This window comes from Cottoperca gobio, chromosome 18 (genome assembly GCF_900634415.1).
Source record: "Cottoperca gobio chromosome 18, fCotGob3.1, whole genome shotgun sequence".
Lineage (NCBI taxonomy): Eukaryota > Metazoa > Chordata > Actinopteri > Perciformes > Bovichtidae > Cottoperca > Cottoperca gobio.
Window position 1 is genome coordinate 3118062 of NC_041372.1, and position 18734 is coordinate 3136795.

Here is an 18734-nt window from a genome sequence, read left to right on the forward strand (position 1 = left end):
TTTCATCTCAAATGCTTTTATGTGAGAATACATGTCGCAAATGAGTTCCCCCTGGCCTTGTAGCTGCAAGTTAAGGCTGTTCAGCATTTCTGTCACGTCTGTTAAAAATGCGAGGTGCCATTTCCATTCTGGGTCGATCAGCTCTGGGACCGTTTTGTCTTTTGAATGAAGAAATGCGTTAATTTCGGGTAGCAGCTCATAAAAACGCCTCAAAACTGCCCCGGCTGAACCATAGGACCTCTGTGTAGTACAGCACATCACCGTGCGCAGGCTCCAGTTCAGACAGGAATTGTTGGAACTGCCTGTTTAAGTCCCTTTGCTCTGATGAAGTTTATGCATGACACCACAACCTTCATGACAGAATCCCACTTCAACACTTTGCAGCACAGTGCTTGCTGGTGAATTAGGCAGTGGACTTGTAGCGGGGCGGTGAGACCCCGTTCTTCCATCTCCCGGTTCATGCGTCCTATTAGACCCCGAGACGCGCCCACCATACTAGGAGCCCCGTCAGTCGTGATGCTGGCAAGCTTTGACCAGTCTAGGTCCAACTCTTCCATGGTTTGGCATACTTTGCCGAAAATATCCTCCCCCGCTGTAGTCCCTTTGAGACTTTGGAGGGCTGCCAGCTCCTCGCACATCTCAAAGTTTGCGCTAACTCCACGAATAAAAATGAGCAGCTGCGCTGTGTCTTGCACGTCCGTGCTCTCATCCAGTGCTAATGAAAAAAAGTCAAATTCTTTCGTCTTCTGCTGCAGCTGGGCATATACATTACCCCCGATTTCTTCAATGCGTCTGGTGATTGTACTCGCCGACAGACTCACGGCATTAAAGACATCTTTCTTCTCGGAACACACCTCTTCCGTGACAGCATTCAAACATTTCTTGACAAACTCCATCAGTAAAAGGTTTACCGCTGCTTGTTATCAGTTGAGCAACCCGAAAGCTGGCTCGAACGGATGACTGGTTCAGCTGAGCTTGGCGTACAAATGTATTCTGCTGAGCTAACAGTCCACTTTTTAGCTTTGAGAGTTTGTCTGCTCGCATTTGGCCTTGCAAGTTATCATACTTGTCTTTGTGACGGGATTCATAGTGTCGGCGCAGATTGTATTCTTTGAATACCGCCACCGCCTCTTGACAGATGAGACAAACAGCCTTTTCTTTGCATTGAACAAAAAAAGAATCGTTTGACCACTGCAGGTTAAATACCCTGCATTCTGAATCAATTTTTCTCTTACCTAACCTTTTCGCCATTATTCCGTTCTATTTGACAGGGGCTAGTCTAGGATTCGCGAGGCCAGACTGAAAAAAAAAATCAGAATGCGTCTCTGGTATTGTTCAGGGGGCCGGGCCAAATGTGGAGGTGGGCCGTATCCGGCCCGCGGGCCTTAGTTTGGGGACCACTGCCTTAGATGCAAGAACATTTTTTTATTGAGATGTACAAGAATACAAGAAACAATACAATATAATACAATACAAATAATAGAGGGCAGAGCACAGTGACATAGTGAACTTCTAGTGATGTTGTGGCAGTTGGGTATAGTAACAGAGCTGTGCTTCGGAGAGTCGGGATTAACTGGGCTGGATATCAGACTAAGTGCAGTAGTCAGTGTAATGGTCTCCTGGTCGGGACCTCTTGGTTGGTCCGGGTGACAAGGAGGACACTGTGCTAATCCAATGCGGAGTTGAGTGAAGAGGGAAAAGGCAATAAACTGTGGCTTGAGAATTCTCTGGTCTGTCGGTCCTTGTTCAGGCGCCGATTATGGAAGTCCCCTGTCCACAGTTGGCTGGCTGTGGACAGGAGAGTGGCTCCTGAACAGGGACTGACGGAAGAGAGAATCACTCGGCGTCTTCAGGCAAACTGAAACAGTTCACTTGCTGCACTTCACCTGTCGCTCCGTCACTCGACTCTGCTCTGGATCAGCCCAACGTTGCTCCTCGTAAACCCAGACCGAGCCTTCTACTAAAGATCCAAAACAAGGTTCCCAGCATGCATTGTGGCACTGACTACTTGATTCTGTCCAGGGGTCTTAACCCCAGCTAAACCGCTCTCCAGCAGACGCCGTTGTGACCACAGACATCATATTTGTTCTTTACGTCAAGTGAGGTGAGGGTCTACACACTCTACGCACTAGTCTACACAGCCGCAGCCGCAGCTGCAGAATGTTCTTTTGGCCCATGAGAGGAAGCGCTTGAAGAAGTTTTTCTTTTGTTGCTCTTCTCCCGCTCTTGCTCCGTGTCGTCTGAAAATCAAAAGTACATTTTAATGCTTCTGCTGTCCATGTTAGAATCAACAACAATGTGAGAGACCTTAACAATTGAGACAGTGGGGGTGAGCATTCTTTTACCATCTGTGGAGGCAGTGACTGCAGGGTGCTCCTCTTCCACGCTACATTCCTCAGGTGAGCTTTCAGGTGGAGTGGGTACTCTCTCTACCTCCATGGGGGGATCCACTGGACTGTCGTTGGAAAGGACAGCCAATGGGCTGGAAACATGCATACAGTTATTATACGGTTCCCTTATCTGCTCTAATGATGGCCCCTCTTCTCTATTCTCTCCTCTATCTGACATTGTTAAAGGAAATCATCTCACCTAGCTTCACGTGGCTGCACGTTCTCCTCAGTCCACGGCGTGCAGCATTCAGGTGGTGCTGGCTGCACCATGATGACACCAGGAGGGAGAGTTGGTGATGTTGGTTCCCAAGTTGTGCTTGTGTCATCCATGCTGTGGAATTAAGATACATGCAGTTAATCAAAGGTTGTTTCATCCCAGCTGAGGAGGAACTCATCCATCTGTTACTTTTCTTTGAAAAGAGATAAATGTAGCCAACTAAATGAAATAACATGCTAATGATGATTAGGGTTAGGGTCGAAACTCTGCTGCAAGTCAGAACCAAAAGTTGAGGTGGAGGGTGCTCACTTTAACCTCCCTGGGGGGTTCCACTGGACTATTTTTTAGAAAGGACAGCCAATGGGCTGAAAACATACAAACGGTTATTATACGGTTCCCTTATCTGCTCTAATGATGGCCCCTCTTCTCTATTCTCTCCTCTATCTGACATTGTTAAAGGAAATCATCTCACCAAGCTTCACGTGGCTGCACGTTCTCCTCATCCCACCAGCTAACAAGTCTACATGGTGCTGGCTGCACCTTCATGACACCAGGAGGGAGAGTTGGTGAAGTTGGTTCAGCACATGGCTGCTCCTTCTCATCCCACCACTAACAGTTTTGGGTGTTGCTCTCTTCACCAACATGATACCATGAGGGAGAGTTGGTGAAGTTGGTTCATCACGTGGCTGCACGGTCACCTCATCCCACCACTAACAGTTTTGGGTGTTGCTCTCTTCACCAACATGACACCAGGAGGGAGAGTTGGTGAAGTTGGTTCAGCACGTGGCTGCTCCATCTCCTCAGTCCACGGCGTGCAGCATTCAGGTGGTGCTGGCTGCAGCATGATCACACTGGGAGGGAGAGTTGGTGAGGTTGGTGCAGCACGTGGCTGCTCCTTCTCCTCATCCCACCACTAACAGTTTTGGGTGTTGCTCTCTTCACCAACATGGTGATGTTGGTTCCCAAGTTGTAGTTGTGTCATCCATGCTGTGGAATTAAGATACATGCAGTTAATCAAAGGTTGTTTCATCCCAGCTGAGGAGGAACTCATCCATCTGTTACTTTTCTTTGAAAAGAGATAAATGTAGCCAACTAAATGAAATAACATGCTAATGATCATTAGGGTTAGGGTCGAAACTCTGCTGCAAGTCAGAACCAAATCCAAAATTCTCTAGCTGGCTCTAGTATTGAAGTATTTTATTGAGAAGAACTTCCATGGTGCCTGGGTGGTGATGGCCTAGTGGTCTAGTGGTACGTCTTCCAAAACAAAACACTCGAACAGGGGTTGGGAACCTATGTGTATATATATCTCAACATCCGCCATATCTCATCTTTCGATGACGCGATATGGCGGATTTGTTTTTAAGTTCTCCCCTCTCCTTTCCTCTGCTCTGTCTCTGACTGCATAGCGCACACACTTACACGTGTGTGTGTGTCTGTCTGTCTCTGTGTCCATCCCACCTCCAAAGCCCCAAACAGCTCGGCAAATGCGCTCAATACATCAGCAGAATGCAGTCGGGAACACAGCGGTGGAGATGTTTGTCAGTGTTTGGAAACACGTAGTGACCAAAGTTTCCTTCTGCATCAGTCTCCCACAGGCAGCTTGGCATCACACATGTCCGTGATCACACGGCCCGGAAGCTGCAGGTTTAACAGTGAGATGCTTCGTTATGTCGCACAAACAGGCCAGCTCACATCGTCCCAGAGATCTGTGGTGTGTTTCCCTTTGCTTTCCAAAAACTTTAATTAAATTCACACATTTTGTAACATCCCGTCATTTGTGTTAATGTATTTATGTTTCATGTTTAGTTTAGAGTCTGTTTATTTGTGTCTCATTGTTCACTTGTTAAGTTACAGTCACTCATGTCTCGTCTCGTCATGCACTGTCTGTCATTGCACTTCCTGTTTTATTTCGTAATTACCTTTCCCTCTCGTTTCAGAGCACTTCCTATCTGTAAGGTTTCCCGTCTGTTTGATTGTTAACACCTGTTTTGTGTGTGTGTGTGTGGTCCTTGTCTCCCTTTGTCCTGTGCCAGTTCGTCTTGTGTCTTACCACTAAGAGAGCCAGTGTTTTTGAATCCGTAAACTATTGTAGAATATTGCCTAAATCAAGTTTAGTTTTGTCCATGCGAGTGATTTTTTGTTATTTATAACGATCTTGAATAAAGACCTTTTTACTTTTGAAACCTCGTCTTGAGTTGCTTTTGAGTCCCACCTATTGTGTCACGTTCATAACACATTTAGATACTTCCGCAAATGTATTTTCCCGTGGTTGTGCCATGCATTGATTTAATTACCAAAACCGGCGGGCCAGTTATGATAGACATGATATTTTCTTGCGGACCGGATATAATAATAATAATAATAATAATAATTATAATAATAATGAATTGTATTTGTAAAGCGCCTTTAAAAGCTAAAAGCAATCTCAAGGCGCTAAAATGCAGGACAACAACAAAAACACCAACATACATAAGAGGTTAAATAGGTCATAATTGCCTTGAGTTTGACACCTGTGCAGTAAACACTGAAACGTGCACATAAATGAGATAAATAACGTAAGCGTTTAGTTTATTTAATAAAAGAGCACCTGTTCAATGCAACACTGACACCGCTATTAGTACTCGGAGACGTGTTCTTCTTTTAAAAAAATGCACGCATAAAGTTGCGTTCAAATTTATTAAATATATGGCTCAAGGAAATGCATAAAAAAAATATTTGGCTTTTATGGCTCTCCCAGCCAAAAAGGTTCCCGACCCCTGCACTAGAAGGTCGGGAGTTCAATAGAAGGCTGCCACCATTGTACCCCTGAGCAAGGTACTTAACCCTGAGTTGCTCCAGGGAGACTGTCCCTGTACTAAGTTCAATGTAAGTCGCTCTGGATAAGAGCGTCTGCTAAATGACCTGTAATGTAATGAACCTAAAAACATGAAAACAAACGCCACATCTTGATTCTTCCCGACTATTACAAACCTTTTACATTTTACAGTATTGGTTTTCTACTGTGAGCTGTACAGACTGGCCTTTTACTGAACGCTGAAGTAAATCAACCCGACCACCAAACATTTGTTTTCTAAGTATAATTCTGGTTTTAAACTAAGTGATGCCTTTTTGGCACTTTACACTAGAGACGTTTCACTCGCTGTGTACCTACTCACTGCAGTGGTAAAACCTTCCACTTGATTCTATCACACGCAGGTTTCTGGATTGTCTCTCCGGTCACATCCCTGGTGTCAGTTCACTTTGTAATTCAATTCAAAGCGACACTAGTCTGTCCTTGTAATGTTGGTGCTGATGTATTCATCACTCGATATTCATACAAATTATACCCATTCCTACTTTTCCAAACTTCCAAACTTCCCCTTCTTCCTAAACATTTAGGCCAGCAATGCTGCGTCAGCTTTTCAGCGTCCATTTCATAGAAATGGCCTTCTCTAGTTTGCATTGCATCTCTCTAACCGTCTGTTTGTTTCTGTCTCACAAGCATTTCAGCCTCCAAGCTGTGTGCTTAGCTCTCTTACTCTCTCCCTATTTTCCCCTCGTCCATTCCTACACTCATGAAAGCAAGCACTCCCCCAGCCACGTAACATTTTAAGCCCACCATACTGTCTGTGTGACAGAACTCTCAACGTGACAGTGGAGTTGGCACTGATTGGCTAAGCCCGACCCATTGAAACACAAACCAGTCATTTCACTCCATCCTTCGTAAAAGGTTATGATGCATTGGCCGGGAATCGAACCCGGGCCTCCCGCGTGGCAGGCGAGAATTCTACCACTGAACCACCAATGCTACATATACAGAGATTTATGTCATGTAAATTTTTCAAAGGAAATAGTGAAAGTATATGACTAAGTAGTACATTTCTTGAAGGGATGCGTTTTTGCAGTATGTCCACTATACCTTCTGGTCTTCTTCATTTTGTGCAGTAGTCAGCAAGCTTTTTAACATGTGGCTTCTCTCCTCTTCGGTGTGGACACATTTCTAGTGTGTGCCTTGATCCAACGTTTTAAGTTAGACATTATGTCAATCTTATGACAGCTTATTAGGGCCATTATAGGAAGAAACAAAAACACCAGGGGAGGGGGCAATATCCAGAGAAATGATGAGGGTCAGTGAATATCTTTGGGTTTTGAACTGTTGGTCGAACAAAACGGGACATTTGAAGATGTCGCTTATGAAGGTTAACAAAGCTGTAGGAATACATTTAGGACGTGTATTTATTGTTGTCCTGTTAAATATAAGTTTCAGCATTTATTTAGGATTTATTCATTTATATCCATATGTATTCTTTTTATTTATTTATGTATACCTTTTTCTACGCATCTATTAATTCTTGTATATATATATATATATATATATTTCTAAATGTATTTATTGATACTGTGTCATTTTCTGTCCTACATACTTGCGATCATTGACCACAAAAAGTGAAATTAACATGGCTACATGTAAACCTCTGCGATGTCGTCATTTTGACAGGAAACTGAATATGATTAGCAGTAGATTAATCAAGAATGAAAATAAACATTAGTTGCAGCCCTAGTGTGTAGTTATACTGACTGACATGCATGTATGTGTGTATATGTGTACCTCTGTAGGCTGTGGATCCAACAGAACAGTGGGTACAATGAAGAGTTGGATGTTGTCCAGGTAGCGCTGATATTGCCTGCGCCAGTCCAAACAGTCATAGATGAGATTGGCCACACCCTCAAAGATTCGGCTTCCCATCTCCAGCTGGACACACAGTGCACCCACAGACACACAGATTAGGATTCAAATTCAAAATCACAGTCAAAGTCACAGAAGATGTGAAGCTGAATGATAAGCAAATATAACAAGGCTGAGACGGTGAGAAAGACAGATAGAGAAAGACCTTAAGAATGATCAAAAAATGTAATATCAAAAGGTTTATTATAATCTTTAATATTCTATACAACTAACTCAACAATAAGATAAAGAGGGCAGAATTTCAAACCTTCTAAATCTTGGTCTGACCAAACATTAAACTCCCAAACCCACAATATGCACACAGACCTGTTCCAACATACAGTGCAAGATCAGAGGTACAGAGCAGCTTCAATGAGAACACATGTATGAAACTAATATCTGTCGGCACAACTCACCTGAGCCTCAGGGTCCTGTGTTTGGAAGGCAGGCCAGAGACCTGGGACAGTGTAGCTGAGCTGAACCACATCATGGAGCTTGGACTCATGTGGCCTGCTGTCCAACACCGGTCTCAGACCGGACCAGAATACATCCAACTTCCTGGCCTGCAGAGCCAACTCTACATGACCATGAACCTCTGCTTCTGGCACACACAAAGGAAGGGGTGATGTAATGTTAATAACAACATACACTAAATATAAAAAATAAGACATGTAAATATATTATGACATATTTTATGATGTAGAACAAAACGTGAACATTTCTTTAACTTGCCACCTTATTTGAGACATCTAACCAAAAACCCATTGACTTTAAGAAAAGGGAACCAGAAGTGCAAACATGCTAACTCACTCTGCAGCACTCTACACTTTACCTGCATCCAAAATCGGAGGTGCGCTCAGACTCTGCTCATGGCCCCCACAGGGGGGGTTTTCCTGCTGTCCCTCCGAACACAATTTAATGACATTGTCTACATGTACACCTATGGCATCAAGCGCTCCGATCAGGTGGGGCTGGAAGAATCCCAGTATCAGCACGTAGTGTTGAGGACCATCCTGTGGTTCGTCATCTAAGCCCAGACACACAGAGAATTCATCCAATACATACACAGACACAATCCATTCTATACATATACTGTAGAAGTAGGTGGTAGTTGGTTTTAATTTGAGTTTTTACCTATGAACTTTGGAGGCTCAACATCATCCCTGCGTTTTAACTTGGTCTTCTTCTCCTTGGAAGGTCCCACAGGTGAGGGACACACAGGCTTGCCATGACTCCTGAGAATACCAGGTTAATATAATAATATAATAATACATCAACAACCAACTGATTTCACATCACGCTTCTCCTTGTTTCCATTACAGATAATTGACAGGTGGATTTAAAATCTAGCTAGTCCATCCATCCATCGTCTACCGCTTATCCGGGGTCGCCTCGCGGGGGCAGCAGCTCCAGTAAGGAACCCCAAACTTCCCTTCTCCGGGCCACATCCGCCAGCTCCGACTGGGGGAACCCGAGGCGTTCCCAGGCCAATGAGGAGATATATCTCTCCGCAGAGTCCTGGGTCTTCCCCAGGGTCTAGCTAGTATTTGCGGTTTTACTGGAGATATATTTGTTCACTCCCAGCTTTATTGAGAAAATGTATAACGTTACATCTTCTAATTGTTCTTATAAAAGTTGCAGTAAATATATTTCATAGTATAAAAAAGATCAATTAAATTGTACAACAAAAACAAATGTACGGAAAGTGTCCGTGTACTGAAGAGTAATCTGTTTTCCCGACAAAAACCTTTGTGGTCAACTAAACATTTTGAGTAAATTAGGAATGTATAAATAATCTAATAGTTTTTTCCAATATTACATTTTTTAACTTGAGAGAAGATAAACTCAATAATAAACAAGACTTCCGGTTAGGACGTCTTACCTCCAAAGTAAAAGCTCCAACGTTTACTGCGTTTTATGCAATTTATACGTCTAATTATGGTGACAAATGCCACAGAAAGTATGTTTGGCAACACGTTTCACCAAATAACCTAGTGACGGTGTTAACGTTACTGAAAGTGTCTCTCAAGAAGCAAATTGAAGGATAACACCCCCATTTTAAATCCCTTCTTGTACCTGAAATAAAGAGCTATTGACATTAAACATTGTAACGTAAACGTTAGCTAGCTAGCTACTGCCAACCGGTAAAAGTGAGCTAACTACCGCATGTAGCCAAGTAATACGACCTCTGTAAGTTTCACTTTGTGTAAGGAAAGAGAAATAAGTTCACATATAAGTTAAAGTGAAGAAAGAAGTGAGTGAAGTGAACAAACCTCTTCAAACGGTGCTCTGGTGAGTCCAGCCTCCCAGTTCTTACTGACAACTGCGGCTCCAGAAGCGTTGGGCTTTTTGTCTGAGACCCTTTTAGCTGCTTTTGGTGGCATTTGCACTCAGTGACACTTATTTACATTAAAAAAGAACACAGACAATTGAAAATAGTCTTTAAAATATCAGGGCACTACTTTAACTAAGCTAGGTAAAAACTGCCAGTTAGTTAACCGTCGGCCAGCGTCGCCTGGGGCTTGTGTTGCCCCTGGCAACAGTAAGGACACGAGAGTAAAGCTTCCCAAAGGGATAAATGACTTTCTGGAAACTTTCAAAACAAAAGCATTTTGCGTTACAAAAGAGGAACACACATTACAAAGATTTAGACTAATTGAATTAATTTCGAACACTTAAAAACATGAACACTATAAATATATCAAACTCTCAATGTACATATTCTCATTTAACCTACAACTTAAACAAACTACATAAATAAATAGTTTATGTCCGAAAAAGGAGATGGAAGTATACATTTATATGTAGGCCTATATATTATGTACAACCCATATATCCACACAGTGTCAATCAGAAATACTTATTTATCTCACCTTCATCCAACCACATCCACAAGTCAAAAAAGTAAAACACATATAATTATCTGTAGAGACTATCCCTTATCAACAATGAAATCATTTAATTTAAATGGAAAGCATTTTTTGTGGGTAACATGTCAAGCATTCCTTTCTTCCACTAGATGGCAGTGGGATCTCTGGGCTGTTAGACGCAAAACAATGATCCCCAAATAATGGTAAGAGTTTACACAATATGTCACTATTTCACATCAATTGAACTTATTATTATTGTAAGAGAGTAATTCATAAATTGCAACCATCTGGCAACCAAAACGTAATCAATTCTTAACTAAAACCAAAACTTCAGCCACAACATAGTGATTGACATTATGAAAGACAGCTGGTTTGATATCAGTGCCAGAATCAGTGAAGAAATGAACCAGAGCATCCTGAGAATGGCAATATGGAAAACATACAATTCAGTGTCATTTTATATGTACATGGATGATAAAAGTGTTGTTCCAGCAGAAGATCCAAGCAACAAGAGAGAAGTTCAATTACAGCAACACCAATAGGAAGAGTCTCTAATTCTACTTTGATATACTGTATGAATCTTGACTTGAATATAAATCTATCAAGAACCATAATGATGCACACAATATGGCACAGGTAATTTAACCATGGCAAAGAGGTCGTGGCCCCTTCACCCTTCCTACACTCTCAGGCAACAATGAATTGAGCTACGACATATCTTAATAATCATAATCTGTATTTTGTATTAGGTCTGCAATTCTAATTCCATTATTGAAATGGAAAAGAAATGTCACAGTTGCTGTTTCAAGACAAATGGTGGACTAAGCATTGCAAGTTGTTAATCTTATTAAACACAAAAACATTCTTCCTGCTCTATTTGTGCCGTTTCTATTCATTTCTTTGTGTTATTTCATATCTCCAAAAACATACAGCTGTTCCTGTTGTGCCATATTTTCTTATTTGAGCCAGAAAAAATGCTCCATTTGAAAATTAATGACTCAATACAGTACAAACACTGGACCTCTGTTACAAATGACTCAATGGCATTATTCTATTCTATTCATCAGAACTTATTATAAATAATTTCATGCACCACATCTCTGCACCAAAGTCCTGATTTGGCAGATTTCCAATCTATCCCATTGGAGCAGTTTTATTAATGCAAGGGCCATTGTCATGATGGTGATTTCACCCAGGCAACAACCTACTTCCAGCAGCTCCCCATAAAAGGTCAAAAGTGAGACAACGCCCACTTGTCAGATGCCAGAGAAATCCATGTTTGAAGCCAGCAGAGCATTAGCTTTGGAGGAGTTGTCAGCTCCAAACCAGCGTCCTACGAAGGACACAGCAGCCAGATAAACACTGTAGTGACACTTAAATAACGCTCCGTCCACACGGTTGCGAATAGCATAGCAACATCTCAAAATATCCTTATCTTTTTAGAAATACACTGCTGTTCATCATGTGTCCATTAGGGCTATTTTGTTTCATTTCGTAAAGGTTTATTTAAGAACTTCCTCCACTTTCTCCTTAGTTACTCAATGCTTTTTACTTAAGTTATTGTTATATGATCAACCAAAGAGGTGCTTAACACCCTTGTGTAAAAGCAAACTATACTTGAGCCACTGAAATTTAAAATACAATGAGACACTAAGTTCTCGGGAAGGTACTGCCTATACTTCACACTGTGTTGCTCTCAGCAGGATCTCGAAGTATTAATGACCGAATGTAGCAATCAATTTAAAATCATGTGCTCACAAACATTTTAATGCCGTCAGACTTCTGTCAACAGCTCATAAAGCATCATTTCAAGTGCTGCAATACATGTTAAGGGAAAGAGACAGACACACTGAATGACCAGTGTGTGAATTTGAATGCAATCCATCAAATCAGTCATCTACTAACTTAATAATTACAACTGAACGGCTACAAAGTGCAGCCTGAACATTTCATGCAACCGAGTAAACACAAACTGTATCCATCTCAACAACAATTGTAAACCTGTTAGTGTTCTATTGCAAGGGTATTTCTTTGTGTTGCATTACATCACACAGGTCCTTTTACTTTCCTGGTTATTCATGGTATTGTGCTTGTGTGCTTGAGTATGAACATTTCATGTCAGACATTGTCATGTGGCACAAAGGCTCGTGTGATTTTATCACGCTAGGTAATCATGCTAGTTGCCTTCATATGAGACATTAACAAGACCTTTCAAAGGGTTTATGTTCTCAGCAATGTAACATTTTTCATTTCCACATTGACAGAATGGATTTTTATACCATTCAAACTGCATTTGAAACGTAAGATGATAACCCTTACCTAGCTATTAATGTTAATATTAAGAACACAGGGCCCTGGGAACATAGGGACCACTTCTTGGGGGTCGTGTCTAGATGGTAACGAGATAGTTAAGGTTAAGCATCGTCCTCGGATGGTTATGGTTAGGATAGTTGGTATGCAGATCTTATGATACATGGACACGACCTTTCTTGGAAACAACAGTGCTTTTAGCTAAATGCTAACTTGCGAAATGCGAAACAGCTGAGGAGAAACTGCGCAGTAGACCAGGGGTGTCAAACTCAATCACAGAGAGGGCCAAACTTAAGGCATCTTCTCCCGCATCCTGCACTAATCCGCTCTTTTCATCACATCTCAGTCTCGTCTGTCTTCAGTCCCGTCACTTTGTCCCATACCTGTCAACATTGGAATTTCAAAATAAGGGACATTTTCTGGTGGACTCCGCCCATACCTTAACAGCTCTCAGCCAGCCAGCACCTACCCTTATAATGTAAATGTAATCACATAAGGGACGGGTTCAGGAAATACATGTTTATTTAAAGTATGTATTACTTGTACAGACATGTTTATAAGATGTACCGGTATGTATTTTAATTGCATATACATTTTATTCAGTGTGGGAGTCCCTAGCATCTGCAAGGGACTTGTTGTAAACATAGGTTGCAGACTTTGCCTGCCTCAAGGCTAGCTGAATCAAATCAAATGTATTTATATAGCCCAATATCACAAATTATACATTTGTCTCAGTGTACTTTACAGACTACAGGATACGACACCCTCTGTCCTTAGACCCTCGCATCGCACAATGAAAAAAAACAACTACATTATTTTTAGCGCAAAGCAGCGACATCTTTCCCTCAGCTTTGGTCACTTGGTCTTCCTCCGACACAGTTCTTGTCACACATGAAGTCATTGACAGTGGATGTTTTTGTGCCTCGTGCTTGTGCTCGGACGATTTTTCGTGCAGGCGAACATCGCTTATTCCGCCGTGTGCAAAGCTAAATCTGAATGACACACTTTACAAAAAGCACGAGTTTGTCCGACTCTGCTTTTAATAAATAAGAGAAGGTCTCCTCTCATTTGTTTAGTTACTTGCATAAAGTTTGAACTTGTTTGGCAGGTACAGCTGCGTCTCCATCTATCTCCCGTCCACTGTGACTCTCATCATATGTTGTCGTCTTCTTCTGTGTTATTGTTCCCGTTTTCTTCTTCTGTGTGTTTACTGGCGGATAACGTTTTTCAGCTAAAGTTAAACATAATACTGCCACCTGCTCTGCCGGAAGCCACTTTACCCTTTTTTAAATTAGGCCTATTTTTATTTTTGAAAGGTTAAAATACAGGATAATTACGGGAAAATATTTAAACGTGAGGACAGCGGGATAGAAGGAAAAATACGGGATAATCCCGGGGAAAACGGGAGGGTTGACAGGTATGGTTTGTCCCGGGGCAGTTTCATTTCATTCACACATTTAGATACTTCCTTAAATATGTATTTTCCCGTGGTTGTACCATGCATTGATTTAATTACCAAAACCGGCGGGACAGTTATGATAGAAATATGATATTTTCTCACGGGCCGGATATAATGGTGGCCTTGAGTTTGACACCCCTGCAGTAGACACAGAAACGTGCACATACATTAGATAAATAACATAAACGTTTAGTTTATTTAATAAAAGAGCACCTGTTCAATGTGAAAAGTGAGTTGTGAATAATACATTTAAAAAATCAGAGGGGGGCGCAGGGTTCTGTTGGGGGGGCACAGACAATGGTAGGGGAAACACTGATAGCACTTTTAGTACTCGGAGACGTGATATACTTAAAACTCAATTTTATTAAATATATGGCTCTCAAGGAAATACATTTAAAAATATTTGGCTTTTATGTCTCTCCCAGCCAAAAAGGTTCCCGACCCCTGAACTACAGTAACCATGTGACCCTGTTCAATTGTTTGTGCATGAATGATGTGAGTGTACTGTTCCTGGTAAAACAAATCAACATGTAGTACACCATTATATAAATAGCCTACTTACTTTAGCCTCAAACAATGAGTTTACAAAGATGAGAGGCTGAAAAAGGTCACAAGCCTAGATGTCCCACACAAGTGCCACAATCTTCAGTTCACCTCAATCTCGTTTATCTCGAGTCCCGGGAAATCACTATGGAGACCCCTCTATTAAAGAGTGAGAGAAATGTCACACAAACTCTGCAGGTTCGCACCACGAGCAGCTGATGTGCTTATATAAAGAGCTACAGTGCCTGAGCACAAACGACGGCTTATACCCGACTGTTTCCCAACAGCCCTGCAGGAGCAGATGGGATCAATCAAATATTAATATTGATAAGGACTGACAAAATTAAATAGTGCCAAAAGCATCGAGTTATTCAAGACTCTATAGTTCAGGGGTGTCAAACATATGACCCGCGGGCCAAAACCAGCCCGCCAGAGGGTCTAATCCGGCCCGCGGGATGACTTTACAAAGTGTCACAAAAAAGTTGTCACACAGTATTATGACAGCATACGCACGTTCAAGTTGAAGATGACTTTGTGGGAGAAGCAAATGTCAAGTGGTGACTCTGCTCATTCTCCTCGTCTAAAAGATGTGCGTGTGACTGGAGTTAATACATATACATGATGTACATGAATCGGTACAAAGACAAGATTATGGTATAGCTGCGGTAGTTGGAGCAACGGTTTCAGGTCTTTGGTGAACTTGACAGAATTTGCAGTTTTTCGCTCGCCATTCACAGTCAAGGCTTCTGATCTGCCCCTCAACATCCTTCAACTTGAAGTAATCAACTTGCAGTGCCATTCAGATTTGAACCACAAATTTGCCTCGGCGGGCTTGGACACCTTTTATCAGTATCTCTTGCCAGGGCACCCCAAATTGACAGGACTTGCTGCAAAAGTTTTGTGCATGTTTGAGACGACTTAAATGACATCCTGGCTGCTACTCAGGATTTGACGCCTGATAGTGATACACTTGTGACGGCTAAAAGATGCCAAGTTTCAAGAGCAAATTAAACAGTGAGTAAGCCTACTTAATGTAAAATGCTGCTTCAGACACTTTTGCACCCTGAAGAATATAGTTCTGAGAAAATTAATATTTACAGAGGAAATATTTAAAGAACGAGATCGTGGGTACAAGCGGCCGAAATGGGTTTTCTCAGACGGGTGGCGTCTCCCTTAGAGATAGGGTGAGAAGCTCAGCCATCCGGGAGAGACTCGGAGTAGTTCGTTACTGGAGCTGCTGCCCCCGCGACCCGACCCCGGACAAGCGGTAGACGATGGATGGATGGATATTTAAAGACATTGAACATTGTGCAATATAATGTCAGTCACCAGCTTCAGTACAAAAGAGCAACAACTTTTATGTATTTATTTATACTTTTTATACATTTACAAGGCCGGGGGATAAATGAACCTTCCTCCTTAATAGTTCCCACTTAAGTTTGTATGTGTGCTGTCAGTTCAGCTGGCAGGATTACTACACAGATGTGGCAATGAATGTAAACTTAAAATAATTTCTAGATCTTGACAAGTTGTTTTGATCATAAAGTAAAATATTATATTGTTCAGTTCCGGACAGCTGTGACTAAATGTTTAGTAGCTACACTGTGATCTGAAAGTTGTAATGTGTAAATGATAAACTGAGGCATAACATTGTTGACATTGAACTTATTTTTCTTAAGAAATGTCAGGTTGTTCATAATGTTTTGTAAAAAGATAGTTCATTAAATGTGAACATTTTCAGAATGTACTCGTATGCACTAAAGCAAAGGGACATTTATTTTCATTATTTACAGGTTATTGTGCTGTGATTTTACTGCATGTGGCCCCTGAACTCAAATGAGTTGGACAGCTGTTCTGAAGGTTGAGAAAAGTAACTTAAGTAACTGGAATTCATATTTTTTAAATTTGAATGAATACCTCATTAGCATAATTTGGAACTATGTGTATTCTTCAAAGGCATCGGAACTTTAGAACAGGACATTAGAATGAGCTATGACATACAATTCTAGAACTCATATCACAAGTTCAGGCTGCTTGTGCCCATTTGTCACTTTAACTTGGACGATCGGACAGAGAACATCATTACTTCTCAACTCCACAAACTTCTTAACAAACTCAACTGATCACTTCAACTGATTGAACAAATCTCCTGTGATTCAGGTAAGTCCCTGTTTATTTCTCCCTCATGTAGAAAGTGTGTGAGAACTTGATTTGTCAAATTTACGATGTGCAATATGCAGATGTGTTTACATGAACAGCTAACATCAACTAACGTTTGTGAACGCCCTAGATAACTTATTTTCATAATGCTAAATATGTCTGTTAGCTGTGTAAATATCTAATCACTCAGGAGACTGGAAGTGTATACCATCTCATACTTGGAGCCGAGTTTCGACCCTAACCCTAATGATCATTAGCATGTTATTTCATTTAGTTGGCTACATTTATCTCTTTTCAAAGAAAAGTAACAGATGGATGAGTTCCTTCTCAGCTGGGATGAAACAACCTTTGATTAACTGCATGTATCTTAATTCCACAGCATGAGAGACACAAGCTCAACTTGTGAACCAACTTCACCAACTCTCCCTCCTGGTGTCATGAAGGTGCAGCCAGCACCATGTAGACTCGTTAGCTGGTGGGATGAGGAGACCATGCAGCCACGTGATGAACCAACTTCACCAGCTCTCCCTCATGGTATCATGTTGGTGAAGAGAGCGACACCAAAAACCGTTAGCTGGTGGGATGAGGAGAACGTGCAGTCACGTGCTGCACCAACCTCACCAACTCTCCCTCATGGTATCATGTTGGTGAAGAGAGCAACACCAAAAACCGTTAGCTGGTGGGATGAGGAGAAGGAGCAGCCACGTGCTGCACCAACCTCACCAACTCTCCCTCATGGTATCATGTTGGTGAAGAGAGCAACACCCAAAACCGTTAGCTGGTGGGATGAGGAGAAGGTGCAGCCACGTGATGAACCAACCTCACCAACTCTCCCTCATGGTATCATGTTGGTGAAGAGAGCAACACCCAAAACCGTTAGCTGGTGGGATGAGGAGAAGGTGCAGCCACGTGATGAACCAACCTCACCAACTCTCCCTCATGGTATCATGTTGGTGAAGAGAGCAACACCCAAAACTGTTAGGTGGTGGGATGAGGAGAAGGTGCAGCCACGTGCTGCACCAACCTCACGAACTCTCCCTCATGGTGTCATGTTGGTGAAGAGAGCAAAACCTAAAACCATTAGGTGGTGGGATGAGGAGAAGGAGCAGCCACGTGCTGCACCAACCTCACCAACTCTCCCTCCCAGTGTGATCATGCTGCAGCCAGCAACACCTGAATGCTGCACGCCGTGGACTGAGGAGAAGGAGCAGCCACGTGATGAACCAACTTCACCAACTCTCCCTCCTGGTGTCATGAAGGTGCAGGCAGCACCATGGAGACTCGTTAGCTGCTGGGATGAGGAGACCGTGCAGCCACGTGATGAACCAACTTCACCAACTCTCCCTCCTGGTGTCATGAAGGTGCAGCCAGCACCATGTAGACTTGTTAGCTGGTGGGATGAGGAGAACGTGCAGCCGCGTGAAGCTAGGTGAGATGATTTCCTTTAACAATGTCAGATAGAGGAGAGAATAGAGAAAAGGGGCCATCATTAGAGCAGATAAGGGAACCATATAATAACTGTTTGTATGTTTTCAGCCCATTGGCTGTCCTTTCTAAAAAATAGTCCAGTGGATCCCCCCAGGGAGGTTAAAGTGAGCCCCCTCCACCTCAAATTTTGGATTTGGTTCCGACTTGCAGCAGAGTTTCGACCCTAACCCTAATCATCATTAGCATGTTATTTCATTTAGTTGGCTACATTTATCTCTTTTCAAAGAAAAGTAACAGATGGATGAGTTCCTCCTCAGCTGGGATGAAACAACCATTGATTAACTGCATGTATCTTAATTCCACAGCATGGATGACACAAGCTCAACTTGGGAACCAACATCACCAACTCTCCCTCCTGGTGTCATCATGGTGCAGCCAGCACCACCTGAATGCTGCACGCCGTGGACTGAGGAGAACATGCAGCCACGTGAAGCTAGGTGAGATGATTACCTTTAACAATGTCAGATAGAGGAGAGAATAGAGAAGAGGGGCCATCATTAGAGCAGATAAGGGAACCATATAATAACTGTATGCATGTTTCCAGCCCATTGGCTGTCCTTTCCAACGACAGTCCCGTGGATCCCCCCAT

The 18734-nt window shown here is 42.3% G+C and overlaps 1 protein-coding gene and 1 non-coding gene across 2 annotated transcripts; both read right to left on the reverse strand.

Moving 5' to 3' along the window:
• Positions 1–278: 278 nt before the first annotated feature.
• Positions 279–17292, reverse strand: LOC115023954 (sperm-associated antigen 17-like). The gene is made up of 7 exons (XM_029455324.1): positions 17279–17292; positions 9589–9714; positions 8450–8550; positions 8148–8342; positions 7732–7916; positions 7199–7342; positions 279–839 (listed from the first exon to the last, which is right to left on the reverse strand). The coding sequence occupies exons 1-7, from the start codon at positions 17290–17292 to the stop codon at positions 279–281; spliced, it is 1326 nt and encodes a 441-aa protein (XP_029311184.1).
• On the reverse strand, positions 6327–6397 carry trnag-gcc (transfer RNA glycine (anticodon GCC)). Its single transcript has one exon. It is a non-coding gene; the product is annotated as a tRNA-Gly (tRNA).
• Positions 17293–18734: the final 1442 nt, after the last annotated feature.

What these genes read in the sequence shown, in the direction of transcription:
- LOC115023954 (XM_029455324.1), bottom strand. An exon ending in TGAGCCTCCAAAGTTCATAG is followed by an intron (nt 8,343 to 8,449) that starts GTAAAAACTCAA and finishes GTCTGGGCTTAG; the next exon opens with ATGACGAACCACAGGATGGT. An exon ending in CACAGGACCCTGAGGCTCAG is followed by an intron (nt 7,343 to 7,731) that starts GTGAGTTGTGCC and finishes CTGTGTGTCCAG; the next exon opens with CTGGAGATGGGAAGCCGAAT.